General features: G+C 40.5%; 3 protein-coding genes across 9 annotated transcripts; 1 reads left to right on the forward strand and 2 right to left on the reverse strand.

Annotated features, from left to right (window-relative positions):
• Positions 1 to 9,996: 9,996 nt before the first annotated feature.
• LOC109473628 (heat shock factor-binding protein 1-like) lies at positions 9,997 to 14,757 on the reverse strand. Of its 2 annotated transcripts, none has more exons than XM_019773562.1 (3): positions 14,637 to 14,757; positions 11,946 to 12,012; positions 9,997 to 11,284 (listed from the first exon to the last, which is right to left on the reverse strand). In XM_019773562.1, exons 1-3 carry the CDS (start codon positions 14,706 to 14,708, stop codon positions 11,196 to 11,198), a joined length of 228 nt encoding a protein of 75 aa, XP_019629121.1. In that variant the 5' UTR covers positions 14,709 to 14,757; the 3' UTR covers positions 9,997 to 11,195. The 2 variants fall into 2 exon arrangements, with proteins under 2 accessions (XP_019629121.1, XP_019629119.1); XM_019773560.1 differs by lacking the exon at positions 14,637 to 14,757 and adding an exon at positions 12,477 to 12,659.
• On the forward strand, positions 11,367 to 24,747 carry LOC109473591 (F-box only protein 15-like). Of its 4 annotated transcripts, none has more exons than XM_019773499.1 (16): positions 11,367 to 11,771; positions 16,911 to 17,048; positions 17,196 to 17,321; positions 17,504 to 17,608; positions 17,758 to 17,889; positions 18,196 to 18,288; positions 18,815 to 19,027; positions 19,519 to 19,651; positions 19,949 to 20,087; positions 20,556 to 20,654; positions 20,793 to 20,893; positions 21,115 to 21,176; positions 21,339 to 21,376; positions 21,858 to 21,935; positions 22,589 to 22,668; positions 22,910 to 24,747. In XM_019773499.1, exons 1-16 carry the CDS (start codon positions 11,692 to 11,694, stop codon positions 23,000 to 23,002), a joined length of 1,710 nt encoding a protein of 569 aa, XP_019629058.1. In that variant the 5' UTR covers positions 11,367 to 11,691; the 3' UTR covers positions 23,003 to 24,747. The 4 variants fall into 4 exon arrangements, with proteins under 4 accessions (XP_019629058.1, XP_019629060.1, XP_019629059.1 ...); XM_019773500.1 differs by lacking the exon at positions 11,367 to 11,771 and adding an exon at positions 14,823 to 15,035; XM_019773502.1 differs by lacking the exon at positions 11,367 to 11,771 and adding an exon at positions 14,941 to 15,035 and having other exon boundaries at positions 16,904 to 17,048.
• Positions 24,748 to 27,336, reverse strand: LOC109473619 (transmembrane protein 208-like). 3 transcript variants are annotated; one of them, XM_019773545.1, is made up of 6 exons: positions 27,223 to 27,262; positions 26,779 to 26,874; positions 26,437 to 26,496; positions 26,095 to 26,231; positions 25,832 to 25,916; positions 24,748 to 25,574 (listed from the first exon to the last, which is right to left on the reverse strand). In XM_019773545.1, the coding sequence occupies exons 4-6, from the start codon at positions 26,181 to 26,183 to the stop codon at positions 25,446 to 25,448; spliced, it is 303 nt and encodes a 100-aa protein (XP_019629104.1). In that variant the 5' UTR covers positions 26,184 to 26,231; positions 26,437 to 26,496; positions 26,779 to 26,874; positions 27,223 to 27,262; the 3' UTR covers positions 24,748 to 25,445. The 3 variants fall into 3 exon arrangements, with proteins under 3 accessions (XP_019629104.1, XP_019629102.1, XP_019629103.1); XM_019773543.1 differs by lacking the exon at positions 27,223 to 27,262 and adding an exon at positions 27,096 to 27,197; XM_019773544.1 differs by lacking the exon at positions 27,223 to 27,262 and adding an exon at positions 27,277 to 27,336 and having other exon boundaries at positions 25,445 to 25,574.
• Between the last annotated feature and the right edge of the window lie 598 nt (positions 27,337 to 27,934).

Below are 27,934 nucleotides of genomic sequence, written 5' to 3' on the forward strand. Positions count from 1 at the left end.
TCAGTTCAGTTTTAAGTCTCGCCAAATCCATCCCGACGTTGTTGACAGACGGGTGAGGCGAGTTTGTTATTGAGGAACACGATTTACGGAAAGAGTGGGATGTCCGGGGATTATGTGGATTTAGCGTCGGACTACCTTAATACGCTCTAACGTAATGGCAGGTGAGCAGGGCATCGTCCTCCTTTTTCAAAGCGTGATGTGAGTACGAACACCGGACGTGCGCCAGCTGCTCAGGGGTATAAAACACGATCTGTCACTTCTAACACTGACAGATGAAGGCATTTTGGGACGGAAGCTTGTGGAAGAGGTAGCGCTGGCTGTAGCAATCAAAACCGCAGGCGTCTATGCTACCGATAAATCTAAAGCTGGCAGCGACAAAGTTGATTAACAGCAACGAATAAAACTAGTACAGACTAGTTCTATCTCAGGAAACCGAATCCCAAAATCCATTTCACCAGAATTTCACACTTGTGTTCGTTTGGGGGTCTTAAGTGCGATTGCAGGACTAAGTAAGGTGTTCTGAATGCGCAACTCTCACACTTGCTTGAACTTTAATCTTTATCCATGCGGAGTGGTCAGTCATTCTTACTAATCCTCGCATTCCGTGATATATGTGTTTAGCAGCCTGCTTCCCCTGTAATAAATGGTTATCTCTGCACGCCTGGAGGGTTTTAATCTCGGGTACTCTATAAACTATCCCCTCCAGTAATTGGATGGTGCAACTGTTACATCAGATCAGCGTGATGGAGAAATTCATCTATCGCTGTGGGGTCGCGTGGCGTAAATAGTAGCGTGTTCGGCTCAGGACCAAGAGGCCGGGTTCGAATCCTACCATGTCAACGATCTTGTGCCCTCGGGAAAAGCACTTTACACGAGTTTCCTCACTTCACTCAGGTGGAAATGAGTACCAAGCTTCGGTTAGGGACGTCCCTTAGATAGGACGCCAAATGGGGTATCTGTGTTTGGGGAGAGCCACACTCGAAGCACGTAAAAGAACCCACCGCACTTATCGAAAAGAGTAGGGGTCCTTCTCGGTGTGAGTGGTTCGAACCTTACAGTCCGGTCTTACGCAGCCTGTACTTACATGTACAAGACTGGTGTGTTACGCCTGAAGGTGGTTTACCGGTTAATATGCGAAACAAACAAATACCCGCTTGTATGGATAAAACGTTTGCGAAGAAGCGGCGGAAGCACATACAAGCGAAATAAAGAGCCAATTGATGATAAAAAATGCAGTCTAGTATGACATGACATATATCTAAAGACTCTCGCCTCACTTGTTTGTTCTCGGTATGCTGTCACACAAAGACAATTTGATTTTCAAGCTCGCCTGAGAACAGATATGAAACGAAGAACCGTAGTGCCATGACATAGAGGCGAAAAAGCAGGACTAATCCCAGTATGAGATAGGCCCAACAGGTCTGTCGGATTTAATTTGCATGAAGTTAAGTGAAAAATACAATCTCGGGAACAAGTGTCCTGTTCGCTCTGTCTGGTGTTCGCCTGACACGATGTCTCACACAATATGCTGATCACGGTGACTGAGCATGTGATTTAATTACACATCAAGCACTGCTTCCTAAAGCGGTCGTGACTACCGGCATGGTCTTGTGTAGCACGTGTCGTGACTTGTAACAGGTCTCCAAACGTCCTGCCGGGATTGAAATGTTTGTGCGGTTGAGACTTAAATGTCTATGTTGCAGTTGGCGACGTGTCCTGTTACACGTAGTTGCCAGTACCTTCGTATGTGTCTGAGTCAACCTGGTCGGCTTAAGACATGAGACAAGTCGTTTCATTATCTTCATGGCCAAGAGTCAGACTTTGTTGGCCAGGAGTCAAAATGACTCTCTAAAACTTGGCTACACGGGTCTCCGACAATTGTTGCCTATATGCCACTTCTCAACATATCATAAGTTCATAGCACTTGTATAATGCGACAAAACAAATTTTATTTTTGCAAGGATTTAAGAGCATAATATTGATTGTATGTGGTCAGCTATCCCCTCTCTATAATGTGCTTTTACGGAGATAGTTATGGACAGTGCGGTGAAACATATATGTCTCCACAAGTCCCACATCCTTACCATTCGCTCGTGCCACATAGTGGTGCATAAAGTAAAAACAGCACGTATCATACTGAAATAACGCTACGTCGTGGCGTAAAAGCATTTTAAGCCAAAGCCTTTCAGGAAATCAAGCACCCAGGGGGTCCCACTTTACTAGATAAGTGTTTTCTACCTCTCACTCCTAAAAGCAGATCGCGATGAGATGTGATGGTACGAAACGCTGTGGACATTGACGGAAATGGAACACTGACGACTCAAGGACAGCGATAAAACACAGTAACGTTAAGTACACCCCTCCCAACCTTCTCACTTAATAACTGTCAAAAGGAGCGTAACACACAATGGGAACTTTTTTATACTTTATCATCATGGGAATGGCTGAGACGGTTTGCCTGATTATTCGTCCATATATTCATCTAGTCACCATCAAAGAACCGTTTTGGGTAAGATGCTTTCATTTCTAGACATATGCAGACTGAAAAATACGTGACTTACTTCAAACGCTTCTGCCTTTCTACCAACGCTAAAAGACATTCACTGCTAGCGATGCTGTCACTGTACATGTGTCATACGCAACGACCTCCTAAACTGAAGAAAAAATGGCTCATACATCATCCTGTGGTGAAAAGACGCTTACTAGCAGGAAAATGTGTTTCCTCTACGGCCGCACCCCGCAGTCATAAGTCTGTACGATCTAGGCCTGTAATAACGGCCTCAAAATGGACCATACTTCAACACCGTGAACTGACGGAAACACATTTACTTGATTTCTTGGCCTCTTGAGAGCTGGAACCTAGAGACGATACTTATCCCCCGTCCCCATCCCGCCCTAACGTCGCATTATCAGCTCCCGTTGCAAAGGGAGTCAGATTTGCAATTTAGATTTAGAACTTGAACACTGAACGTTCCGCTTAATATGACTTACAGGCATCTTTGGAACAATTGAAGACAAACATGGCGGATGATATGTCATTGTCGATGACATGGAAAGTATGGATCAGACAAAAGTACGTTTGGACATACTGCGTTACGCCTGCTTGATGGCCGTCCTGGGTCTGAAAAGGCTGCTTTCATGCACATCACTACTTGTATGATATTCCTGTAACGTACGAAATGGAATGATACTACGGCAGGATACACATTTCTGCAACTGTACACGCACATACATACGTCTGTCTGTTTTGTTTTTTTTTTGGTTTCACATAACCGACGAACCGCCTGGGGCGTAACGCCCCATTTTTGCATAGTAAGTACAAGTTGCGTAAGGTTTGAACCACTCACACTGGGCCTTGCCACCTTGCTAACATACTGTTAAAAGGCCCATCTGTAACAACTTTCATTGCTAGACCACCCATGTCAGTCAGAACATTTAATTTCACAGTTCAAGTCTGACAAACCCTGTCTTTGCGATGTGATAAGATTTACAGGCTCCATCATCACAGAAGCAGTGTAACGGAAAATAACCTGTTAGCTCGGAGGCAAACCTCCCGAGGTACCTCATCCCGCCCACGCACCAGGTCTGCGTACGGAGTAAATCACCTCTCTTGTTTACGGACGAGTGTCAGGCCACCGCTTACGTGTACTCACATGTTGCTCATTACTGCCGACTCCTAGGGCCGAGCATTCACTCGCCGATGACACGCTAAGCCATAAAAGCTGTTGTGAGAGAATGTTCGCCCCACTGCGGCGAAAGTGCCGTTTGTAACACTTCTGTATGGCTTTTCCGCTATTCAGTCTCTACCCTGTTTCATGGCAGTGGGTGCGGGTGGAGAATGCTGATTTCACCGGCATTTCAGCACCAAGGACAGGACCAGTCAAACTGCTGCTCCAATGTAGTTTTCACACTCACTCTCTCCCGTAGCATATTCAGCCGTTGGGCCAGTTTTGCTTGCATAAAAAACACTATACACCATTTGTCATTATGTTTTCTTGACTGTGAACATACAGTCAATGGCAGGATTTTCAGGTGATTTTTATTTTACGCTGCCGCCTTTGCAGTCCACAAAACAGCATGTTCGTGGCGACTTCGATTCTCCTTTGGTATTAGGGACGGTTCGGTGGCAGCTACAATTAGTCTACGCAAGACGATGGGTCTATAACTACCTTACTCTACTTGTTTCGTGCTCTGAATATTATGTAGGGTTGAGACACTTGATTTTACAATGGTTCATTGTGGTTCTGATACAAACATTTCATCACAAGTAGAAACACTATCTTTCAAGACACTGCCCTAGAAGGCTAAGGCTTGTAATACCGGCAGCAGAAAGAAGGGGGATTTGGAATTTTCGGGGGCAAACTGAAACAATACAAGCCTTCAAGCATTATCCTACGATGCGTTACAGCGCTTTCGTAAGATTGTCACCATCATCCATTATACATACCAAGAAGTGGCGCAGTGCATCCACTGTTTCCGTTGTAGACCATGCAGCCTTGCCTCTGTGGATTCCCCTTATCTTAGAACTGAAGTAAACTGGAGCGGAGATCGTGCACCTGAATGATTCGCACCGATCAGCCGCGGAGCCGGGAGAGATTGGTGTTCAATTTGCTGTCTCTCTGCTTCACCAGTCGCCACCCTTATCTACATGCAGAAGAGCGCTCTGAAGTCAGCTCTGCGCCTCTACAAGCTAAACACAACACAAGGACGATCATAGCGATTTCAAACAGGGAATTGTCTTATCTTTGAGGGGAAATCGTGTCAACGTTTGTTGCATAGTGGAAATTTTCATTTCTTTTATCGCAAACGATTTTCGGTGAATTCTCCTAGAAGAGCACTGCTTGGAATATTCATGGAAGTCAGTATTTGCTCAAAACAGGTCACATGTGACGTCACATGCATTTCCAATCCCTTTGATTCGTTGCTGTCGTTAGTTTGTTTACCTATTCGAATTCCTGTCAGAGGCGGTGTCTATGACAAACATGACCGGCTGTAAATTATGTACATCAATTTGATAACCGATGTCTTAAATAGTCGGTGACCTAAAATTCGATATGTCTAGCTACAGAATTAAAGTAATAAGATGTAAGAACAGCAAAAACCTAAAATTTTGCAATTAATCGACACATGCATTTTCCCCACTATACCTGCGTGATGATACACCATACCTGATGTTGCACATGGCATGGCATCATGTCAATAGCTACACAGACAAAAACATCTGCATACATACATACATACATGTACCTGTCAAAACAAACACGTACTAACATAATGTCACCTTTTATACCTGGAACAAGCGGCCGCGTCAACCGTACGTAGTGAGGAAGGAGAGTGACGGACGGTCACCCGCCGATCAGATACCCGCCACACGCGCGCTACCCCGCGGCGATTCTGTGTGACAAGACCACTGGGAACCCGGGTGAAAGATGACACAGACATCTAATCATATTCCTCAGATAAATTGCCCACATTGATTCCACTAGAAGGGATCTACGTCCACTCATTACCCTCTAATGGGTTTTTGATAGGAGCGCAGTTGAAGGGTACACGTGCCCGCGGGAGGCGGCGGTGACTCTGCACTTGACCTAACGGAAAACTGGTCCATGTTGGCAATGAACCATGAAATTAGTCTTTACCCCCGATCGCAACAGGCTCCCCCACACTCACCTGAGGTGTACGCACGGTCGCTGGCAGATCACGCGGAGAATTTCAGATGTAAACAGTCAGGTTCCTGGTGTGACAAGGACCAGAATTAATGCAGAATATTTCACCAGCGTCCTACAATTCAGCGACGTGAGGACGAACCACTAGACATACAGTCGAGTGGGGTGGGGTGCGTGTGTGTGGTTTGCCAACGGCTGATGCAGACAGTAACATTGAATTCTACTAACTCATATTTCATCTCTAATCGTTCATTTCATATATTGATATCAGAAACCAATTATTTACCATCGTATCCAAAATACTTTTCCACCATCCCCTACCACGAGAAAACAATTTTACTTCTAAAATCAAAGAGCCCACATATTATAGAAGAAGTGGGTAAATTCGCCTTCCACTGCCCGGAAAAAGAAGAAGTCATACCCAGCAAAACTAGTATCACGTATGTTGTAGAATGTTAATATACATGTTGTTTCTACCTGCAGTTAGCATGTACTTGCAATAAACTGTCTATATTAACGTGCAAAAATATTTCCACGTGAAACGTGAATCACACGAAGCTACAACAAAAGCATAGGAACGACTGTATCAGCCTCAGTCGTTTCGCACGAGCAGATAAAACGACTCGTCCCTAGCTACGCCAGGTAAAGCAGTCCCTCATCTCCTCATCAGCTTAGAAGCCGCCGGATTTTCCCCCGTGTGGAACATGCTAGGACTACTTTATGAACAAATAAAACTCCAGAAAGCCCATCTTCGTGTTAGAGACAAAATATAATCACCTTAGATGGTCTTACGTAGGAAGAGGCAAATCGCTTTTAGCAGCTGCCTCATCCTCTGATGGTGTCATTGACCCCGTTGCCATAGAGACAACAAAATTACAGATGGAGGGAGGAAAAATACAGCCTGACCCATCATTTATTGACGTCAGGGCACTTCTCCCGCGCGATTTCATCTCGCCCAAAGGCCCCTCATCCAAGCTCGTCTAATTGATTATTAGTCTCACAATTTGGGTAATGGCCCGTGAATAATCTAATAAACAGTCGCTTGTGCGTGCCGACTGGCAAGGCAATCGAGCAATTTCAACCATCAAATCTCCTCGTAAATGAAAGAGCAAGCTAATGAATAAAACTGACGACAAACAGACGCGGAAAAAAACACTTTCACTTTTAATTCCTCGTGACGGGCCCGGACACACGCCTGTGACAAGAATAGCCTTTGGCAGGAGACCTTATTAGTAAATTGAAGCATTGCTCGCGTCTTAGATATGAGTGTCTGGGAGAGGCCTGGCGCTGGACAAATGAAGAGAAAAGATGACCACGCGCGGTTTGACCTTTGAAGAAGGACAAATTGAGTGAAAGTGCTCGTCCTGACCCAGATCCATACCGCTGTTAAGCGACATCGAGGCTAGAATCTAGATTATTCTTTTCTACTCTCTGTGATAGTACGGACATCAGGCACGCGCCGGCGTTACGAGACAGAATAACTGGCAAGAGCAACTGGAGTGGTACGTACAAGGGTGCCGCTGAGAAGGAGACAGTGGTGACGTTATTACCTTATAAGATACGGAAAGGCATTGGAGAATAGAAAATCAAATGATCTACCAGTCTGGTACCTACGTCATTCTAGCCCCGATTCGCTTCTCCGATCGCTGTCCTTACCAGATATTCTGCAAATACGATGAGCCGTATATTTAAACTCTAATATGAGGTAAAGTTTAGTTACTAGTGGAAAGAGCAAGTCTGTTTTTGTGGTATTCATATTTCCGTCTAAATTCCCAGAGCCCCTTCCAATTTCCAGTGACCAGTAGTGTCACGTGTAAGTATTAGATTTAATGACGGGACGGGGTATTTAATTATGCAAATCTATGGGCTCGATGGGAGTTAAATCAAATCATTTCCAATTGACCCAAAGACGTATCCAGACGAAAAACATAAATATGTACCATTGGCATTCTGCAATCCCATTGGTTGAGAGCTGTTATGTAAACCAATGTTAGAAACGTTTGGTATGTGTGTACATGTACCTGATATAAGTTGAAAATGATTTATTTCAAGTTCCACCAAATCCATAAATTTGCATCTGGGTAGTCATGTGACGTCGTCAGTGAGCGGAAAGTTGTTACGTAGCCATTTCTTGAGTACACACGTCTTCTTCGGAATGATGTTTATCGTACAATTCTCTAAGATTGATAGAGAATAATGAACTCTAATCCACCCACATTGAGCAGCACTTTGCATATGCACGCATTGCTGATGGCACGTGAGATTAAATATAAGTACAACACGCGACGCCTACACACCTACGGTAACAAGCTTAATTAGACTCCTCGTTAATCTACATTTTAAGGTGCGGAGCATGTCGCCACCAACACGAGAAATGTGATACTAGACTCATACTTCATGCGATTCATGCCCCAAGGCTAATAGCAAGTGACAAAATGACAAAGTGAAGCTAACAGACATAGCACGAAGTTTCTAATCTACTCTATGTAACGTACCATGGAATAATATATATGACATGGAATCACAGCATGACTGCTGATGTTCACAACGACTGTAAAACAAGAGGGAAGCCTACCTAATCTTCAAGCAGATCTTTTGGTGGCCACAACACAGTATCACATTGGCAAGACAGTATCACATTGGCAAGACAGTATCACATTGGCAAGACAGTATCACATTGGCAAGACAGTATCACATTGGCAAGACAGTATCACTTGGCAAGACAGTATCACTTGGCAAGACAGTATCACATTGGCAAGGCAGTATCACTTGGCAAGACAGTATCACATTGGCCAGGCGGTATCCAATACGCCACCCATTTGGCTGGCATAAGAAGATACCAGTACAAAAATTAAAATCCGATAAAACACCCTAAACACGTCAAAAATAAGCCGAAGACTCAACCTCTGCTTGGAGAGTAAATCCCACCTTCAGTCACTGTTCTCTTCCAGCCAGTCACAGTCACACCACTCGGACGTTTCATCACGCTCACGTACGGCAGGTAAAGCCACGATCTTTTGAAGCAAGGAGCTTCCATGTCCTTGGTTGAAGATAATGCAGAAAGAGGAGGCTGATATCACCTTGGCATATCTCCGCTAGTGTCAGCTTATGATAAATTTGTGCCGCTTTCGAAGCTATTATAGATTCTGACTTGGATATTTTCACGCCTGGTCACGAATCTACGGAAAGCTGATTAACCTGGCAGTGTGCGATAACATCGCCGCTGCAGTTGTGAAGACTGCCGCTCGTACAATTCATGTCCTCCCTCAGTACGCCTGGATATGGGACTGCCGAAACGGAATTAGCCCTTGAAAATGACGCTAATTAATCATACCAACCAAAGGGAGACTTTGATTAATTGCACGGTTCAACAAAAACAGAGGACAGAAGAGTGCAGATGGCGACATTCGTTCGATCGAGTTCAGGAGACGATGAGTGGAAACGATGAACAGTCGACAGAACTATCCAGGGGAAATGTTGCCTGTGATGTTCAAACTTCTTCAGCGATTTACATGGTAGAAAAAGATTAACGCTTCTGTGTAACAAATTGAGCATGGATGGTCCGGTCCTTAGGTTACGCGAGAGGAAAAAGTAAAGGTGACATAATTGTGATTTAAGGGTAGGGTTGGTCTAGTATTGTGGCTTGGAGTAAAATTCAAGGATATGGATGACCGAGAGATGTGGAAAAACACGAGGCAAATGCAAGAGATTTTGCACGCTTTCAACTTTTCTGTTGTGAAGAAGCCATAAAAGATGCAATTTTCATCTTTGTTGTATGTTTCCTATGTTCCCTTTGACCCAATATTGAAATCGCCTCTATGAAGAGACCGAAACCTGATTTCACTACACAAGGGCGTCTCCTAGCGGAACACGACAGAAATGCAATATAGGAAGCTGCCATATGATGCTTATCGAAAATCAACCTACCAGCTCGAACTTGTCATGGGCTGCCAACGTCCAATAAGTGTCGAATGTAGTGAGTACATAGAGTAACATACGGATTACCCCTAGTATTCTTGCAGATCAAATACTGGTTGTTCTTAAGTTTTATTGGACCCAAATCTGTACCTTTCCTGCTTATGGTATAATAGGTAGGTAGGTCTGGAGAAGCTGTAGAATTCAATATCAAAACATATGGACTTGAAATATGAATTTGAAGTGATGACATCATGAAAGTTATCATTTGCATGATGATCTTTATCTGGTTTGTAACTCAGGCAAGCAAGGTCCACATCAAGTTACTGATGTGAAAAAAAGAACCATGAAATTTCACATCATGAAGTCCCTTTTCAAGGATGGTTAAACTCAAGAAACTACTACAACCCTCATAGTGATCTGTTAGACCTGTTTATTCCACCCACACAAGATTTGTACAAAAGGTTTAAAATCATTGACTTGTTCCAGATGTTCTGTTCTTGTTAGCAGGTAACAGCACAAAGAAGTTACACAGAATCAATCATAAGTGCACAACAAAAGAGTAGGATTATTCAAAAGCTGGGTACTCTGTCAGGCATAGTGTTTTAATACTTGAACCATGCTTGGTTATCAACTTTCAACAGATCTGGTTCACTACAGAACAGGCTATTTGGACATGTGGGACAATTTGTCAACAGTGCCTTTTAATTTCAAGGATGGCAACAACAGAGCAAAAACAACAGACTGCAACTGTTAAGAAGGCACTGAATTACAGTATTCCTGATAAAGAAACACCATTGCCTTGCGATACATTTCCACAGCAGCAGATGCTACTGTCCCTTCTAATTGGGGGAGGTTGTCTTTCCAATGTACAATGTTGTTAGCTGTAATATCTTAGATGAAATCACCATCAGCTCTTGGTTATACCCTAGAAGGTGTATCTTACTAGAATTTGTGGAGTAACACAATGTACCAAAGAGAATGGAACAGTGCACATCTGGCCTAGAAAGTTATTTTGGCATCTTTCTGTTGCAACATTTGCTGTTTCGAGACTTACAGGGTATTATTTTCCAGAGGATATTATATGTTGTTATAATTATGCACACAGACTCCTCTTCACACCCAAGGAGTACATATAGTAGCTAGGTCACAGAAACTGATTATATTGATTTAACAATCATCACACCCTGTAAAATTAACTGCCACCAAGACTGGTCAATCTTTGGGCCATTTTCTCTCTAATTGCAAAATGATTACATCTTGTTGGGTCTGTTGGAGGGACAAACCACTGCTTTGGAACCTTTAGTGTACCACACGTTCACACAAAATAAGCTACTACCAGTACATGTGTAAAATGACTACAAAATTCCCTTTAAAAATGCATGTCTACTGAACTGTATAATTGGCTGCATACAAAAACTGTCGGTGAGTTAAAACCACACAGAAGGGAGATAATGATAGACTGATAGTACATGTTGACAAACAAAAACAGTTCTTTCAAACTATACTACACAAAAAAGGTGCAGAGTTTATGTAACACCACCACGTGTGCACAGAAGACTGTTGGGCGATTCCTGCCATGATGGTCGAGCGCCCAGCGACAGATCTAGAAGACTACTTGTCGGCCTCCTCGACCCCAGCTTGTGTCATGAGGTCGGCGATGCTCTTCTCCAGCTCATCTATCCGCCCGCCCATGTCATCGAGTAACAGTGGTTAAGGTAATACACACACAATGTCTTCTACAAATGCTTTAAAAATGTCATTGGCAGTCAACACTTGAAAGACTTAATTCACCGGTAAAAAGAAAAGAACTTTTTGCATGAAGCCCAAGGACCATAACACAGGTTACACACACACACACAGAATAAAAAGAAACAGCTGTACCCACAGGGAGTTCTTGGAATAAAGAATTATCCATCCTAAGAAACACACACACAAAACCTAGTCACTCCTACCGGTAATACACACCCATTCACCCACATAATACAGGTCACTTAATCACAGGAAAGAACTTCCTGCTGCATCACTTCCTTCTGGGTTTCTTTGAAACCATGGAAGATACAAAGGAAACGGGCCCTGCTATATGATACATAACGCTTGAGAACATACCATGGCACATTCATGCAAGGAGGGACTACATAACTTGCACAGGACTACATTACTGAGAAAGACCAGAGACCATACAATGAGGTATGTACATGTAAGGAGTTTAAAAAGGAACCTCCATGGCCTTGGTCCTTATTATCAAATTACAGACACTGTATGAATAATGAGTAGCAACCTGACCATTGTAACATTTTGATTTACCTTTTGCATGATACTAGTATTCACATCAATGACAAACATTGAGAGTAGAAAGGATATTCCTTGAGATGATCTGGTCAGACATGGCCTGGAACTTGTCCTGCATCTGTTGTAGCAGTGCCTGGACCTGGAGGGGAGAGGGAAGGACACAGAGTTGAGCTACTTTACTTAAGATTAACCAGCAGTGCTCTTTCCATATGCAATACATGTACATACTAATGTACTACACTCATTCTCTTGCTTATATTGAGAGAATAGCTGCCACCAAACCAAACCAAAGCAAAAAGAAAGACCAGGTAAGCTTGTCAACAAAAGGACTGACTGACTACCTGGAGACTTGCCATATTCAGTCGAGTGGCTGTCAACGCTATACTCATTTGCATCATGGTCTTTCTAGCTTCACAAACAGAAAGTGCTTTGAAATCCAATAACTGGTGTTGCTCAGAGTAAAGGTGAACTATCAACACATTTTGAAAACTGCCTTGCTGAGAAAACATGGATCTTATTGGAACAATGCTGGCACTGGATGGGGAAAAAAGTTACTGGTAGACCAAACACCTGTGTAATATTTAATACACCATAGTAGCTTACCACTTCAGTTGATTCTATCACATTGTGTGGATCGAGAGTTTCCACCTCCTTGCTGTGAACCTTCAACCCTGCATCCATGTTCTCTCCTTTCATCTACTGACTCGACTGACAAACAATCCAAGCTGCTTCCACCAGCTGTGCACCCTGCCTCGGTGGTTTACCCAAGAAGACTGAACAAAATTCCCTCAGACCATGGGATTATATGGGCTCACGAGATCACCGGTGTGAGAAAAGGGGGGTAATTTGTTCTAGTAATGGATTTTTGATGAAAGACGGAAAGCGGCAATTAACCGAACTGCAGGGTTGGTGGGCTGGGTTTTATGGAACATTCCAAAATTATGTTGTAACCTACTTTGGTTCTGTAACAGCAACTGCCAATGAAGGGACTGTCAGATGACAGTGTATTTTTAACTGAAGAATAATACATTGTAGTATAATAAGTACATGATGGCGATGCTACATAGAGGCTTCATACCACCATGTTCGACAAATGGGTTCCAGACAACTGAGTATTAAATACATTTTGTATAGTGGTGCCAACATTCCCAAAATGTGCGAATGCATGATCCTTCTCAAGGGAGTTATCTCAACAGATGCACCTTTTGTATACACCTGTTCACCTCGCATGTTAAACAGCTTTTCATTACAAGAAGGCTCGCATACCAGCATGTGTCTAATATTGGGTTTTACATGTTTTAATGACCTCCCTGTGTGATAATTACCAGACTGTGTCACATTAGCTGGATTTACATGGGTAATGTGATGGAATTTGTCAATAGGGCCTCCTAAGGGGACTGTATTACAACAATGGTCTCCACTGGAAATAATTGTCTCACTTAAAAATCATAATTAAACGCCGCTCAGACAGGAGAGGAACAGGTGCCTTTCAATTATGGATCCTTCTAAAGCATGGCTTTGATGCCTTTGATGATCTGAATAGCTCACTGAATAATAAGCATTGAATGCATACATATATATAACTACATAAATTACTGTAGCTCGCGGACAAAGAAGGATATCTAAGATCAATACATGCACCATGGAGTTTTTTTTCTTCAAAGAAAATTGTTTTTCACACTGAGGTAATGATACATGTAAACATGGTGTATTGTTACAAAGACGGTCAGAAGAGAAACACCCTCTAAATTTTTTCTAGAATTGTAAACTTAATACTTCTGCATAAGCATGCTAGAAAATAATACTAGCTCATTACATTCTGCGCAATATTTTCACACCTGCAAAAGGTAAGTCAAACTCTGAACTGGCGAGGACCCTGCTGCATTGAGCCACCCCATCATGTCTTGTATATATGTAAATATTACTAACGCACTAATGCACTTGTCCCGTCTTTAGCACACACAAAATCAGTTGTCTTATGTTCCCTTCTCATTTATCCTTGTTTTACCTTGTTTTTATGTACTGGATCACAATTGTAACTAATCAATGCGTAACGGCTGCCAATAATCCTACATGGTAGGGCTAGGCAGTAACGGAGATGAAACTCAAAGCTAAGCTAATGGCCTGTCATTCACCCAGATTCAAAGCTAACAGTAACAGCGCAGGAACGTGCAAGAAAGGAAGCATTGTTTGCCTTTTATCTGTGTCAAACAACCTCATTGAAAATGTTCACAATGCCCAGGTGTGAACCAGCTCTACAGACTTGGTAACCATGGAAACAAGCCAGCAACACAAGCTTTGTCTAGGACAGTTTTCCGACAATGGGATTACATGTATCAAGATCAAAAGCAGATTGGTATGGTCTTCAACATTACATCTCCCATGACAAGAGGGCGTTTTGTTGGTGTTGATGTAAGGAAAAATATGCAAAAATCATCTCTTCATAATCCACTCTGCAATTTTCGATGAAAATTTGCTTTAAAAAATCAATTTACTAATAAGGTAAGCGTACCGTTAAATGCAGTGCGATAGTAAAGAAAACGTAACAAAAAGTACGCCTACAATACCACACAAGGCACTTTTGTTCTGAGATGTTGACATATTTTTTCAACGGTTACAACTTATCATGCTTGAAAAAACACCGCAACCGGACATTTAAAAAGTCTGTTTTTCTCCCCTATAAAAGTTCGCAAATCGTGCAAACTGCCACAACGACTCTTAGACATGTTGAAGACGTTGTTGAAGAAGAGAAGGTGGGCTTACGAAAGCTGTGAGGTCCTGAATGTTCTTGGGATCAGCGCCCGTTACTGCCAGATCCATCTTCACGTCCGCCATTTTCTTGCTGTGTACACGGAAGTGACGCTCACCAAGCGCGCATGCTCGAGACTAGTCTAACATTTATCAGGGGTGTTACATTACATCAAACTCTTTGTAGGTTTTCAATATCAGAATATTGTCCAATCTAAGAATATCGTTCTCTGTATCAACTATAGAAATATTAAACGACTATTTGTTCACACTTTGAGGATATAGCTATCTTTCACAACATTAGTAACTGGAATAATGCAGAACATTTCACTGACACACCCCTTAACCAATAATGTCATCACCCCCTTGGCATCCGAACATCATCACAAGGAAGAAGTGCGAAAATCGTCATAGGTGAGACACTTTGAGTATAGTTATCCCAATTTTGACACGTATTGTGGGAATTTCAGGTACTACAATTGGTCCAAACGTCGTTAAGAGATATGTAGAAACTACTGTTTGAGTGGCTGTCTCCTGAGACGTAAAATAGTGGGGTATTAGCCTATTAGGCATTCAGGAATTCGAAGGGTTGTCTTCAGACTTACTTTACTTCCACTGTGCTTTACTTCAAACCAGGAGTTCAAGTCAAGATCGTTCTGTACTGTGTGTACTAATAAGACAACAGTTTTTCACCACCTGACAGGGATTTGTTGTCTTAACTCGTTAGACTCGTCAAAACTTCGAACTTGCCATCTTAAGATACAGAATTTTTTAAATGTAATAGCATACAAGAAACTTCAACGACTATATATAAAGTATAACCTTTAAAGACTATAACTTCAAAGATACATTTTAACCATTGACATTTAGTGCTAATTGGTAGCATTTCTGTATTCTTGTCTTTTTTCTGTTCTCAAAACAGGTCCTTGTGACAATGATAATATTGAATTACAGAAAGCTATGAATTATTGAACGGGCGAAGGGATGCAGACTAATGCTGTTATGTTTATAGTAGGATGCATGAAGACCATTCTTAATGTAGTAAGAGTCGAATTAACAGTGGCCAAACAGTATCTTCAACTTGCTTTGTCCCGTCGAGGATATATTTCCTAAAGAATCAGTTGACTCAATGAGGTTGTTACACATCTGGATGATAACATTGTTGCACATCAATCACAGATAATAGGATTTACGTATTGCAAAGTTACCAGGACTCAGCAAAAATACTGGTGAAATCCAAGAAAAAGATGTACCTTCCTCTTTAGTATAACTACTTCTTAGGCTTTGCTGTCTCATTGTATGATATGGGAGTGAACAGGATACAAATGTACTAAAAGGTAAAACAATGTAAGACAGCCATAATTTGTGCAAGTGGTCTTCAACTCATCCAGAACTCACAAATGGCCACCTGATGTTGGGCTAACTATATAGCTGTATAGCTACATATATACGTGTATTATTCCACAGCCTGCCACAACCAAAATGATATTTTATATATATCCCAACTAAGTGTGTTTCAAGGAGAGGAGTAAACAAAATTGTGTGCCAGCCTATTATGTGACACTCCTGTGAAGTACATGTACAATACATGTACCTATATTGTGATCCTCTCCCATTCCAGTGTTGTTACTGTTCATTTTCTATTGCATGTATTGCAAAGACATACTATTTCAAGAATTTTCCCTCATATTATTATGAAGGAATCACTCTGAAGTTTTCAGTTAAAAAAAGGTTTATTGTACATTGTATTTTTTCCATGTATCAATGAATCTTAACAGTACAATTTCCTCATTGTCAGAGGTGGAGGTACAATTTTGGAAACAAACTCAAACAAGTCCTATTGTCAGTATTACTTCCTGCTTGCCCTGCACAGAGAAGACAAATGTTTGCTACAATTTATTTACCTTTGCTTAAGCTTCTTGGTTGATTTTTCCTGGAATATCATTAAACTTAAAAGGTAATAAGGAAGTTGAAATAAGAAAAATAACATATATGGAGAGGAATGAAGCAATCCTGTATTTTTGTGTCAAATCACAATGGAAAAAACACTATTTCTAAGTTTGACTTTTCAGGAAAATGTTAGGGAAATCCCCAGATACCTGTCCAATACCTGTATGATATATAAAAGTTGGTGACTCTAATTGCTCAGAGAATTTTATCGTCCAGTAAGTTTGAACAATGTTATATCAATCTCGTTTGTATTGATTTTTGTCACTAATTCTAAATGGAAGCATGATGATTCATGGTCTGGAGTAACATATATACCCTTGTACTCATTACAGACTACAGTACAAAGATGTCTACACAACAGCAGCATGTCGACAAGTTATCGTCTTACCTCAAGTCCCACAAACTGTCAGACGACACAGCGGACAAGAGTAGACCATCATCATCACAGAGACAAATGATTTCAAGAGGTGCCAGTGGGTAAGCATGGGTAGCAACAATTCAAGTTGATTGTACACTTGTAATAATACTTTCAGTTTCATGTCTTCTTGATTTCTTTTTAATGTTATCATTTCATAGATACTGTTATACTACTAACCTGTTACTTTTTCCCTGTAACACTAACAGTGGCACTGGGAAGGCCCAAACAGCCAGGACTGGTAGCCCAGCCAGAAGGCCTGGTGACACCAGTGTAAACACAACAAAAACCTCTACTCTCAGGATGCACTTAGCCAAGAAACTCTGCATACAGAAGTAAGGACCATTTGTTTCTTGTGAGTAAAAGCATGAAAACATGTAGGAAAACAATATAAAAAATTCTTCATGAAACTTAGTAAAAGAGGTTGAAGTTTTGAGATACTACTCTCTCAGAAAATATTTGTTGCATGTCACAGTCTGGAACTTTCTTCCCTTATACCTATATATTTTATTTCCAGTATGCCAGATGAAATTTTACTGAGGGTCTTCAGTTTCCTGAATGCAGGGGCTCTCCTCCTGGCTGCCACTGTGTGTAAAAAGTGGTACAGTCTTGCACATGACAAGTGAGTTGATTCCATGCTTTCTACTTCAAGTACTAGTATGCTCAGCCGAGTACAGTCTGTACTTAAGATAATATTTTCCTACCACTCCTTTTCCCACCAGCAAAAAAAATGAATACAGTAACTTGACCCTTCTTTCCTTCTTGGTCCAGCTTCATCTGGCGGTTACAGTATAGAATACATGTTGAACTGGGCGGTCTGGACAAGCTGGAGAAGAAAGAGCCTCATGTCCCCCCTGATGGACAGCTTGCCCCAGGTTACTGGCAGAAACAGGCCATCTCACGGTGGGTACAGATCATCTAACAGTATTTTTGTTTGCTTCATATAAGTTTATAACTGGTAAACTTTTGTTAGGTATAAGACACCTGTTTTCTGCAGACCAGACTTGTAAGGTTTGACCCGCTCACACTGCTACTCAGTTTAGTGGGATCTTTAACATTCCTGAGGTGTGGCTTCCCTCAAACATGGAACCTCTGACTATGTAACCTGCTGTGGTTTGAAAAAAGCAATTTGTACTGCATGAATTGAATGTTACTAGCACTTGAAGTTCTCTATTTTGCTTGTATAATGTCTGTGTTTTCCCTTTCCAGTCTTGTAGCAGCAAGGAACAACAGAATTCCAAAGATTGTAAAGAGCAGGAATCCTAATACCTGCATGCCTGTCCACCTTCAACAGGGTATAACGTGAGTGACCTTTTCTATTCTTATGATTTACAGGCAAAACTCTAACCATAACTGTTAAGTACATGTATGATATGCTGCCCAGGGTGCATGGAATAGTACAGCAGTGGGTAAGGTTCTGAAAATAGAAATGTGACATTAAAACAAATTAAAAAAAACAATTTGTGCAATGACCTATGACTTGTACAATCATGCTGTCATGTCTGGTACAATGATATATCGATATGGTCATTGTTTTAGCTCCAGTTGTTTAAACCAAGCAGGTACTCAAGTTTTGACTTCAGTTGTCTTTGCCTATATATATTGATTAAGCAGTTTCAAGTTTCAAGTTTATTTATTTATTTATTTCACCAGGGCATACCTCAGTTTGCTAGTCCTCATGTCTTTAGCTGTATTTGAGCTACCAGGTAGTTGCCAGAAAGTCACACTAGCTGTCAGAGCATATCATACTTTATCTAAGTTGCCAAATAGTTCATCATGGATAGTCATGGATTTAACATACCAGTAAAATTACTTTTTCCTTACACAGGGCTATTGGTACAAAGTGGTATGTATGTTTAGTGGAGGGTAACAACAGAAAGGAGCACAACTTTGCTGCCAATGATGCTATCTACAGTAAATTCTCCCACTCGCTGCGCTGGTATGACCTGAGCTTCCCACCAATCAGAAGCATCCGATACATCAGGTTATACGGCGTCACTCCTGTCTTCTACGGCAGAGATGGTCTTGGTTCCAAAAATTGGTAGGTGTAGTCTGTCAATTGTCATAGTTTGATCACATGTTGACTGTTATTGTTCACCTATGAAATTAATATGACCCCATGTAAGTAGGCAGTCCTTTTGGTAGTTCAAAATTTGATTATACTGTATCGATCTGCACAGTTTATTGTTTATTTGTTTATTTGAGTTTACCACGGATATGAGTATACAAGTGGAAGGGAGGACAAAACAGGTGCATTGACACCTTTACAAGTTGTCCTCCCAACACTACATGTACAATGTAAATACAGATTACAATAATGAATACAAAACAGATCACAATATTGAACATCATTAACATAAAATTTATACATTAAACATCAAATATCATACATTAAACATCAAATATTGTACAATACAATGTCAAGGAATATAATACAGTTACTGTATTCATGGACTGTTGATGTGTTAAGATGCTCGCCAACATTACACCACAAGTGTTCCCAGTCCCAATATGAGTGTAATTGTCTGGCAGCCCACGGACCCGCTCCCTGATGCAGACTATCGAGCTGAGTTGGAGCCAGCTGCAGGACAGGACACCAGATGTACAGGACGATCTCGTCAATGTGTACTTCATGGAGGAGGGCTTCATTGTTGCAGTATGGAAGGTATAAAAACATTACTTTATGTCCACCTTGTGGTGAGAGCATACATTGGAAGGTAGCCATTTTCTTGTTAGAGAAGGAAACTTTGATAATAAAACATAACATTGTGCAGATACCTTCTTGTGTCAAACTTTTTTAGCACAGCTCTGTATCAGGCAAGGTCTTCTGATGCCCTGTGAAGCTTGGAATTTGATTTTGAGAGTTAAACAGACAATTTATATCTTAGAGAAAAAGGGAAGAATTTTTCCATAACGTAGCATGTGCTTGATACATAGATAACAGTAAGGTTTGTGTGTTCAGGATGGAGGTGAACTTGCCTTCATCAACTGCATCGTGCACAACCACCACCTGCTGCAGAGGAGTGTCCTGGGCAGCAGCACCACCTGCTACCCACACATGGTCCACGGGCACCAGCGAGACGAACTCTCCAAGCACCCTGGTACAGCACATATTACTGCCAAATACTGTCAGAGGAATATACTATGATACACATTACACTACAGTGTTAGAAATACCCATCTGCAGTCTGCATTTTGAGACATTTTCAATATTGCAGAAGAAAAATTAAGCAACCTGCAAGTTTGTAGACTGAAAAAATCAGGCTAGGGGTTCAATGATGTTTAAAAGAGCTTTTGTGTTTACTATTGGCTCTATTATACAGGGAAGCTTTCCACTTACATGTAAAATTTCTAGGAAGCAGTTTTCATCTTTGATAAAAAGAAGTGAATAGTAATTAGAATTTGTTCTTACTACAGGTATCACCCCCCCCCCCAACACACACACACACATTCTGTGTCCAGAACAAATACTAGTAATGTGTGTATTCTTACTGTATGTTTAAGTATACTTTCCAAATAAGTGATTCCTACAAAGTTGTTCTGGTGAAATTCACCTCTGTTATTTCCAGGGCTTTCAAGGTACGACTGTCTGGTTTCTCTCCGGAACCACCGGAAAGTTTTTCTGGAGGAGTATGAAGTGTCTGCGTATACAACTAGGGACAAAGTAGGTAAGAAAACCAGCTCAAAAACAACTACATGTAAATCTTACTGTGATGAGATGATAGGTTTAAATATTAATGTTTATCAGTGATATTGGCTTGTCTTGTTTAGTACTTGTTCATCCAATAATATCTTGTGTTTCCCAGCAAATGGCTTTGCCAGCTTCGAGGTCCTAAAAGATTGGAATGCTGCAGATAAAGAGTTCTACCTTCGTTGGAAGACTGAACTGTTCAAGGGTGAATTGAAGGTACAGTGACACTGTTTTTACACACAATTTGTGTTCAATTTAAGAGGTAAATGTTGGATAATTGAAAAGTGAAGTATTTCTTACAGCCAAAAGGAAAAATCTGGGCAAGAGTGATGTCTTTAATTGCTTGCTTATAAAATGTCGATAATGGTAGAAGAAACTTTAATACAGAGTATAACTACTGTCTGATACCTGTGTTTGGTTGTTGATTCTTGTTCTAGGATGCCTTTATTGTAGATACGGTTATGATGGACGACAACAGGCAGGTGTTCTGGACACTATGGTACTTCACATGTTACTGATTTATCTTTTCAAGACTTTATGAAGTCTTGGCCTTGAATGAAATTGTACCTTTGCTTGTTTCTACTGATTTACAGTTCATTTTGCCATGGTTTCTTCGATAATTGATTAACATATGATGAAAATTTTTGTTGTTGTTGTGCAGTGCACCAACCAAACTGGTGAAAATGGAGCTGGCTGAAGGTAAGAATTGACTGCATATCCTTCCAATGCTGGGAGTCTGATTACATTCAGGCCACTGATTATATTTCACTTTCCCTTCATCTAATTCCTGCCCTTCTCCTGCAATTTTGATCAAAAGACCACTGATTACCTTCACCATTTCATCTGCTGTATTTCTATCCCCTTTTGGAGACATGCAAATATTCTGTGTCTGCTGTCTTTCCTGTGTCTTGACCCTTCTATGACCTCCCTGTATGTCTGTGACTTGTGTTGTTTTTCCATCCCTGGAAAACATCTATTTCTTTTATCCTTCTGAGACTGTGTTCTGCTGGGGATAGCATTTGTTTTACTTTGTTTGTTATATTATCTTAGATTTTATTTGCTATGTTTGTTTGATTCTTTGCTGTATGTTTGTATAAGTTGAGAAAAAAATGCTGCAGTTACAAGTACATGTATATCTTCACATCTCCCCATGTACAAATGACTGTGTTTTATATCTCAGTTAGGGCACTGGTAAAGAGTGGTCAGATTTGGGGTGGAACGAACCTTCCTTTCCTATTCAGAAGACCAAAAGATCCCAGTATGTGAACGGTTCTTTGACTTCAATTAGCTGTGATGTGACTGCTTGCTGGGGACCTGCTTTCTTCCATCTTCCTTTTTTCTCTTAGTTAAAGGCAGTTAAGATGAGCTATCGCTTATCTGTCTCTTTTGAAATCATTCAAAATAAACTGCTGCATGCATATAGATCAGCAACATCATTCAGTCAATATTTTTCTGTCTTACAAGATGGATATGTTATATGGCATAGGAATGTTCTTATTCTTAAAAAGAGATGCTTTTATGCTTTATTTTGTCAGAAATTATTTGTGAATGTGAATACATTAATTTATTTATTTTATTTTATTTTAGCATTACGGTTGAAGAAAGTAATACAATGTTTGTAGTCATTGTAAAAATGCATTCACATGAATGCTACAATGTTTCAAAAGAATGTTTTCAGTAGCTGAAATAGATATGTTGCCTGTTCTAAATTGCAAATTTCTTTAACATTTGGCATGGATATGCAGACTTCATGGAAAAATTCAGATGAAATAATAACAGCCTTGGCCCTAAGTACAGCATCTGACATGAACAGCCAAAAGTGACCCATGCTCTTAGCCATAGACAGCATGTTCATCTGGCTGTCATTTGAAATTCGACACCTCAATTTTGTGTTGGTTTTGTGCGATATAGGATCATTTGATGCTGGGGAGAACTGTTGGAGTTTTGAAGCCGCCAACAGCCTTGGCAAGGTCACTGGCAAGGTCATCTGGGTAAGTGAAATCCTCTTAGCAAAGGAGAGTGCACTAAGTGCTAACCTTGTGATGCTCAATTCACGTCCATGCAAAATTAATGAAGCACTTTGTGTACATCTTTTAAATCTTTAGATCACCTGTAAATCACGTAACGTTGAAAATGAACCAGGTGTAGTTTGCCATCTTTACCAAATTGATTGACAGTCATTAACCAAACTCATTAACCAATGATAAGTTAACATGTTTGTTCTTGTGTTAGGATGAGGAGAGGGAGAGGTACCAGGTGTTCCAGGTGTACTTCCACATTGCCACCAAACTCATCAACATGGTCTTTGGAACAAACTATGACTAAGGAACAACAAACCAGGCACTACATACATACATACATGGTGGGGGAGTGGGTCAACATAGAGTGAGCACCAAAGTTATAGCTGTTTGGCACAGTATGATATATTACTTGATATTGAAGACTTCAAGCTGGGTAAGGTATGATCACAACTACATCTAAGGGCTTATCAATAACTGACATTATGTACTTAATCAGATATAATCATTGCAATATGCCAGGAAAAAAAATGAAATTGATGTGGTTCTGACATGAAATATTATATCATACAAAAATGTATGCTGCAGGGTAAAATGTTATCTTTCAGATCTTTGTTTCCTGAAACAGCTTTTTCCAACTGTGCAATACATGTACTTCTATCGCTTCTTACATTCCAGTTGTAGTTTAGTTTTTGACATATCAAGGAAGCACAGTGTGCTGATATCAAAACAAATTATGGTGTTGGCAACTTTGCAAATTAGTACTTTTCTTGCAAATATATCTGATACTGGCGCTGGCCTCTAAGGACACTCAAGATTTTGATCAAAGGAGGGGTTTGCCTTAATTACAGATTATACATTCCTCAAGAATACATTAATTGCACTTTATTAACCAAGAAAAGGATCAATTTTAAAGGACTATAGAAACATGAAACTTTTTTTTTCATTGAGGAATCTATGAATTTGGTTGGTGCTGTTTGCACTATCACTGTTGCCGTGTATCAAGGAGCTTTTGAAAGCTCCTTGCGTGTATATAGACAGGACAAGTTGGTATGAGCAAAGACATTCCATATAATGTCCTTGGCATACATGTGTGTGTGTGTGATGATATACACTATATATGTATATAGAAAAGTATTTAGCAATATAGATATATATTTCCTGTGCCTTATCCAGCGTACCATTAAATGTACATGGCATGGCTTTGATAGGGTTAGAGGGATTGTGTGCGTGTTCATTTTTTTTCATTTTTTGCGTGCGTGTTCATTTTTTCATATTATATTTTTGGTCACAATGAGCTGAAGAACAGTTTCCTCATAACTGAAACTCTATCTATGATATATGTGAAGATGGACAAATAGTGACAGAAAAAGTACTGTACATACAGAGTCTTACATACAGACATTGTAGTTCTAACAGTCACTCCTGTGTGACTCTACTTCTGTGAAAGGATTTTTGTCACACTTTTCTAACACAATAACCATTGCCTTGATTGTGCTAGAATGTTTTCAGTGGTATTGTTAGGTAGCAATTCATCCAGAGATGTAATGGGGGGGGGGTGAAAATGGTGAAAGGTGGAAACTTTTAGTCACAGCCGTATTGATAAGTTTCACAAAAGTGGTGACAAAATTGAAGTTGCAGAGCAAGAGAACAAAGATGGATACAGCCCAGGTTTATACATACATCCGGGATACACAAACACACCTACGTGTACATGTATATGGCATTCACTTAGAACATCTTTGCAGTCACAGCAAATCTACCTTTTAGACTTCAGAAAAATATTACTAGTATGGAGCTTATTATGTTGGGGAGTTGTTACAGCTTATAGGACGGTGGAAAACTGGGCAAGGAACTTAACAAAGTCGTTCACATGTTGTGACCTAATCCTTCTAAACAGGGCTAACATAAACTGTTACAATAATATCACAATGTGCCTCCTGTAGGTATCTTCAAATATCCAGGTGTAAGGTATTTAAAGGTGCATGTTTATGTTTTAAGAATAGTCTTATGATCTGAAGTGCATGAGGTTCAATAAACACTCTAACAGCATTTCATGTGATGATGTCTTTTATCACTGAATTTGTAGTTTATTTCCTGTTAAATGTAGCCAGATATTCCTGTAATAGTATAAGAAAACTACATGTATATCAGCTGTTTCTGGTCTTCATACAAATGCATATTGGAGATTCATTTTTTTGGAGATTGATTCATCCATATGAAGGATACCATGTAAGCACACACCTTTACTTTAACTAACTCCCTGAAAAAAGGTTGCTGATACCCTGTTCTAATGCCTGTTAGCTGCATGTGGTACCAACACGAGTGCTATTTGGTTGACTAAACTTAAATACATGTACGGTAGTTGATACGCAAGCAAGAACTGTTTCTTTACAATTACATGTACTAGCAGTTAACTTTTATACCTACACAAATTCATTCTATGCTGTACTTCAATTGATGACAATCAATGGTCAGATGACACTTTTCTGGAGTGCTGTTTATATAGAGAGCTATCTTTAGGCTATATTAAGTAAAATAAGGTAAGAGTGATCAAAGTACAAATGTATTCTGTAAGAACAGTCCTCTTTATAGTACATGACTACCATATTAGCATTTTTATTTCTCTTTAAAAGATGAACTAACATCGGATAATGAATTCTACTTCTGCATGGCCAAATCACACATGATGCTACATACATGTAACACTTTTTGGAAACTTTATACATGTATCTAACTAGGCAATTGTTTCAAAATCGTTGCTTCCCTACTCTCCTCTCCATCTTCTTCATTTTCTTTTCATCGACCTCTGGAGCAGGTGCAAAGATCCAGGGTGCCAGGATGTTCACCCACAGCAGGTAGAAGGCATAACCAGGCACCTGGGAACAGAGGGAACAACTCTTACTTAGGTAAAAATGCTTACTTAGGTAACAATGGTCCTTTCAAAAGTGAGCAACCAACATCTCCCTCAAGTTTCATGCTGAGAAGAATGTGTCTAAGTATTCAACAGACTTACAAAGACAAGTGTTTTGAAAAGTCAATCAGACAACACAGATTATGGCAAACATGAAAGATGCTTGAAATAACATCAGAAAATGAAAAAGTGATGTTACAGTTTGTTGTTATCCTGACTTACCAGCAGCCAGAGTAGCCAGAAGTAGTTTGAGAATATACTGATGACCTGGACTATGGCAGTCAGTAAAACTATATCCTTCAGGTGCCTGTGATATGAGAACAGAAAAAAAACACATTTCAAGCAATCATACTGTACATGTACTGCACAGTTATTCTTAGCCCTTGCAAAGCAGGTATGTTATATTTTACTCGGAGTGTAATGCATTTCTAGTAGCAGCTTACAGAAGTTCTTCCAAGGGTTTCTAACATTGTGCGCTGACTTACTCTGCCATGCCTGACTCCATGTTGAGATCAATCCCACCGTCCATCAGGGCGCCTGACTCTGAGTACGTCGGCCGTGCCATACTCCGCATGGACTGGAGCGAGGCTAGGTACACCAGGGTGGCGAAACCCAACAGGCACTGCAGAAATGGTACCACCAATAACTCATCATCTCGTACAAATGGCTTTTGGACAATTGATTATTCTCACATAACAAGATTCTTTGTATGTTTGAGATTTGACAAATCTATTTTTGCAACACAGAAGTGTTAATGGCTTACTGCAAGGAATAAATTTAGACTCTAACTTAAGTTTGAAAGACATCAGAAATGGTCCAAGACTCACCCCAGTCACCCATGAGAAAGAGTCCCAGTAGAGGAACAGTGTTGGAAGTAGATACAAAGCCTGAAAAATACAATACACATGTAAATGAACTGGACATATTAGAAGAACAGTATTCTTGTTTCATCAGGGCTGTGTAGCCTATGAAGTATTTACTGGTTAAATATCTATCTTCTGAAAGTATATTCACATTAATCATCTCCATATTTGTATGTTTTAATATGTGATTACAACATGCATAACATCACTTGTCATAACATTTTGGAACTGATGTCACATTAACAATATCTCATATAACTGTTACATCACAATTGTTTAAAGCTTGAACACGGAACCCGTACTCACATTTGCACCTGCTATGACATACAGGTAGAACTTAATTGTGGCCTTGTTCTCCTCCACAATCTGCTTCTGTCCTTTGGTTCCCTGCTTCCCTTTAGGCTGGAACAAAACAATGTCTTAAGTATGTTGTCTAATCATCTAATGTATACATAATTACATAACATCTGCCACAATCGGCAACTTCTCTATAGCTCTACCCCCCACCCCCTTCGTCCCATCTCTTGAATATGAAGATGATAACCTTAATTTTGTGAAGAAATGTGGATTACTACTAGCATTCTTCATTTTTCAAGTACAGGCGAAAATGTCCAGAGTGTTACCCCTCCCCTTTTCCCTCCGATCCCCCCTTCTTCCGCCATCATTAAGCCCCTAGGTCCGCTCGCTCGAAGAAAACCGAGACTTGGCAACCCTCCCCAGTATTGAGGAAGCCTGTCCTGCGTGGTTTACCTGTGGCAGGTGGGAAAGTAACAGGTGGAAACAACAGAAACGTGTCGTACTTACCGGCATGGCGATGATCACGGGTCAGGTAAGGGGTCAAGTCAGGTCAAGACGAAATGAAGGCATTAAAACAAAGCAATGATCCTTTTAGAAAGCCACCAGCAGCTGGATATACAATTCTGTCGGCAGACAAAGTTAACGTTATATTTATCTGGTTTGATCTATTGTTTTTATTTCAATTTACTCATAATATAGTCGTTTTAATACCGGTGTATGATATTTTCTCTTTGCGTACTGCTGCCCCCGCCTGAGAGCAGAAAGCCTGCAGTTTTATATACATCGCGAGATGTCGCTGTTGATTGATCACGAAAATCCCGTGGGTGAATTTTGTACCCTTTTTATATATGGCCTTTTATGTATGGAACCATCACCTGTGAAAAGCATGTCTCAAAAGAGAACAGAAACCACGTAACGCATTATGTTTATCCGATTTCAGTCAAGCCGTCAACTTTTATGTATCGACATATAACGTTAAGTACCCTGCTTAATTAGTATTCGTCGCACGAATAACTTCACGAGCGCAAGAACAACCATCTGTGTTTCAGGAGACACTCAGCTAGCATAGGATGTAGCGAAAAGTTAGTTTAAATGCCATCTTTAGATGATGGCTTAAACCACCGTTTAGTTTTGCAATGAAATAGAAACAAGATATTGCAATTGA

This window comes from Branchiostoma belcheri, unplaced genomic scaffold (assembly GCF_001625305.1).
Source record: "Branchiostoma belcheri isolate BF01 breed outbred unplaced genomic scaffold, Haploidv18h27 scaffold3, whole genome shotgun sequence".
Taxonomy (NCBI): Eukaryota; Metazoa; Chordata; class Leptocardii; order Amphioxiformes; family Branchiostomatidae; genus Branchiostoma; species Branchiostoma belcheri.